Here is a 3,713-nt window from a genome sequence, read left to right as displayed (position 1 = left end):
GCCTGAAGATAGCTCTAAAGAGGTATTTAGACTTCTCATTTTTACAAAGGACTTGCCTAGTGTGATATGCCAGCCTCTAATAGAGGAGCTGACAGTGACCATTGTAGGCTTTTTATTTTTAATAGTAGTAGCAGCGGGGTGGAGACAGAGACACAGACACAGCTGACAGGTAGGAAAGAGGGGGTGAGGGGGGAGAGAGGAGAGCAAAGCAGGGCAGAGTATGACGGAGGGACGTACTTTGACCAGCTCTGATTTTCGTGGTCAGAATAGAGAGGGCATACAGGAATTTTCATTTAAAGGCCATATTGTTAATTTAGCATTTAAAAATAAATATGACATTACAGAAGGGAACTTTTTTCAAGTTTTTTTTTATTACATGTGCTGAAAACGGAACACACATTAATACACAGCCTCAGTGAAAACTCTGCTGATTTCTTTTCATGTTCTTGTTTAGTGATAGCTGTGGCTAAGAGCATCAACCAGGACAGCAATGAACTTCTCCCATGCATGCTGGACTTGAGGACTAAAGGCTTTTCCCAGTTTGGCAGCCAGGACAACAATCAACACTTCTCCAAGACGCTACATAAAAAACAAACAAACCAAAAAATTTGTTATTAGTATTTCAGCAAATAATTACTTTATCAAAATATTTAATTAGAAAAATAATAATATATATCAGCTGCTTTAGTTACCCAAAGCAAAACGCAAAAAAGTTTCCCTATTTGTGTATACAATTGTCTCCAGAACCAGAGGTGAAAGGTCATCCTCTAATGGGGGCACATAGTCAATTTCAAATTGTATAAGAGGTTTTGTTTTCTAAACCTTTTATAGATTCCCTCACACTTCCTGTTTAGTCTCTAAGACAGAAAGCATGTGGAAATCTTCCCCCATTAGACACAAACAGCAGAAAAAAAAGAATGCTTGGGTTTTTAAATAATTCTTACTTCTCAAAATGGACATTTTTGATTCAAATATACTCACAAAGTTGATAGGGTCATAAAGTACATTTCTGTTTGGTCAATAGAAAGCAATCAAGCCCAGTGTTAAATAAAATATTAAGATTAATACCCTAAAGTTCTCAGGATCCACATGCAGTTGGTTAGCATGTTCTTCGCTGAGTTTGTGCAGAGTGCCCTTCACGTTGTCTAGGTGATGGATGGCATTGCCAATAGCTCCCAAAACCTTCTTGCCATGTGCGTGCACCTTAGGATTACCAGCAATTGCAGCTGGACTGGAGAGATCTCCAAAGGTGCTGAAATACCTCTGGGTCCAGGGGTAGACTATAAACAGCCTATGAAAAATGAAAGAAAACATGTTTGATTAATATTTTCCACCAGGAACCTTCAAACATACAGTATATACATCAGCAATGAATAAATACAACTTCATGGGTATGATGCAGTACCTGTATGACTGAGTGGTATGTACCTGTGAACTTGTACCAAATATTACTTGCTTGTATGTGTGAAGGATATGAATACTAAAAAATGTTATCACACTGTTTAAAGATATATGTTACTTTCAAAACTAACATTTAGTACACTATAGTGCAGGAAGTCCCATTTTAGGAAAGAAAACAAAATAACAGAAAGAAACATCAGTAAAGATTAATAAATTACAAATATAATTTTGGTAAAATACATGAAAAGTATTATTTTGATTAAAATAATTGCACAGATTAACGTAACAAGCCAGAGAGTAGTGGAAGATTATTTTTTTCTACCTGTGTCCCATTGGAGAGATTTCCGTTCACTTCTTGTCCTATAGCCACAACAGGAAGTGAGAGGAAATTTCTTTCTAATGTTGAAAATCCCCTCTTAGACATTAGTCACCAGAACTAGTGTCCCCTTGAGAAGATTTCCCTTCTATTCCTGTTCTGGTGGCAAATCAAGCTTTGGGATTTTCTCTCATTTTCAGTCTAGGTGATAATGGTGACCAGGACAAACAGAAAAGGTGGTTACACCTATTGGGGACACAGACGGAAGTAAATAACTGATTCCTCTTTTTTTCCATTTGGATAGAGTGGGTAAAAGGTTGGAATCTCTCCCAGGTTGTTTTTTTTTCTGTCTGTGGCCCCACTGGAGAGATTTCTCATAGCTTTCTATTCCTCTAATTCACAGTCACAATGATGGGCTTTGGACAATTTAAAAACAGTAGAGGTGTAAAATATGCAACAAACAAGGAAAACTATTATCAGATTTATTTTCTTTGTTAAGTTAAATTACATTTTGCAATTTTGCAACCATGGAAATAATAAAGAATTAGAAGACTGTTAAATGATTCAGGTTAGAAAATACTGGTAGCATAGTAGAGGGATTCTGAAAAAGTAGCAACACCAAGGGAAGTTGTTATACCTGGTAAGTGCTTCATGTCCATCCTGTTCAACATCGACCTTCTGCCACACAGAGTTGATGGCGGATTTCTCTTCAGCAGTCCAGTGAACCATGGTGGTGGATTGAGTCAGATGAGAGTAGCTCCTGCTTCAAGAAGTAGATGTTGGATGGCAAACACAACTTTCTCCCCATTTTATTTATAGTCAGCTTTGTAAGTCACACCTACATTTCATTTGTGCTTTGTCATAGTATTGTATCTCTGTTTAAACTGATAAGTGAATCATATCACTGACTATGCTGTTTTACATCATGCCTTGTTCATAGCTTATTTTCTATGGCTACATGCTGATCGCACAGAACTTGGTCTCAACATGCATAAGTTAAAAGCAGATAAGACATAAACAGCTGTGCAACAGATACAATTCTCGACACAGAGCACCCAATTTTTACAGATGTCTTTCATGAAACATGGCAACAGATTTCATGTGTTACATGTATTATACATTTTTTATAAAGAAATGTATTGAATGTTATTCTAGTGTACAGACATGAAATAGAAAATATTGAGTTAACCTATAATTTGGATACATACTTTCCATATATTAGTCATTAGTCATTTCTAATAGCAGGGCTATAATAATGCATATATATATATATATATATATATATATATATATATATATATATATATATATATATATATATGCATTATTATAGCCCTGCTATTAGAAATGACTAATGACTAATATATGGAAAGTATGTATCCAAATTATAGGTTAACTCAATATTTTCTATTTCATGTCTGTACACTAGAATAACATTCAATACATTTCTTTATAAAAAATGTATAATACATGTAACACATGAAATCTGTTGCCATGTTTCATGAAAGACATCTGTAAAAATTGGGTGCTCTGTGTCGAGAATTGTATCTGCACCCAGCTTACGATTCAGTGCCAGCAATCAGGTCCTCCCACCGACCTTATATATAGAAAAAAAGTCCAAAGGGTTGCTGCACTTAAAAACTTTTGGTTGCTTTATTTCACATAGTCATGTGGAAAAATTACAAAGCAAGTACAATCTTTCCAGACGAAATCATGCCAATAGATGCCTATACAATACAGATATGGATGGATTACGTTTCAGGCTAGTATGCTTGCGCCCTTCCTAAGATCCATCAAAGCATATCTAACAGAACCACGGCAATCAATCATTTAAATACAAATTAGTGGGATACATCACATGTGGAAACAATATGGTTAATTGGTTCAATTCATAGTATATTCAGCACCTATGCAGATACGTGTTTTTTACACCATAGACACAAGATCTAACAAATAGCAGCTCTCTATCTCTTCATTCTTATTCTCCAAATATGTT

The 3,713-nt window shown here is 35.5% G+C and overlaps 1 protein-coding gene across 1 annotated transcript; it reads right to left on the bottom strand.

Moving 5' to 3' along the window:
• Window positions 1-348: 348 nt before the first annotated feature.
• LOC141146636 (hemoglobin subunit beta-3-like) lies at window positions 349-2,513 on the bottom strand. The gene is made up of 3 exons (XM_073633048.1): window positions 2,355-2,513; window positions 1,069-1,291; window positions 349-579 (listed from the first exon to the last, which is right to left on the bottom strand). The coding sequence occupies exons 1-3, from the start codon at window positions 2,444-2,446 to the stop codon at window positions 451-453; spliced, it is 444 nt and encodes a 147-aa protein (XP_073489149.1). The 5' UTR covers window positions 2,447-2,513; the 3' UTR covers window positions 349-450.
• Window positions 2,514-3,713: the final 1,200 nt, after the last annotated feature.

Source organism: Aquarana catesbeiana, linkage group LG06, assembly GCF_042186555.1.
Source record: "Aquarana catesbeiana isolate 2022-GZ linkage group LG06, ASM4218655v1, whole genome shotgun sequence".
NCBI classification, from domain to species: Eukaryota; Metazoa; Chordata; class Amphibia; order Anura; family Ranidae; genus Aquarana; species Aquarana catesbeiana.
This window is presented reverse-complemented; position numbering and strand designations above follow the sequence as displayed.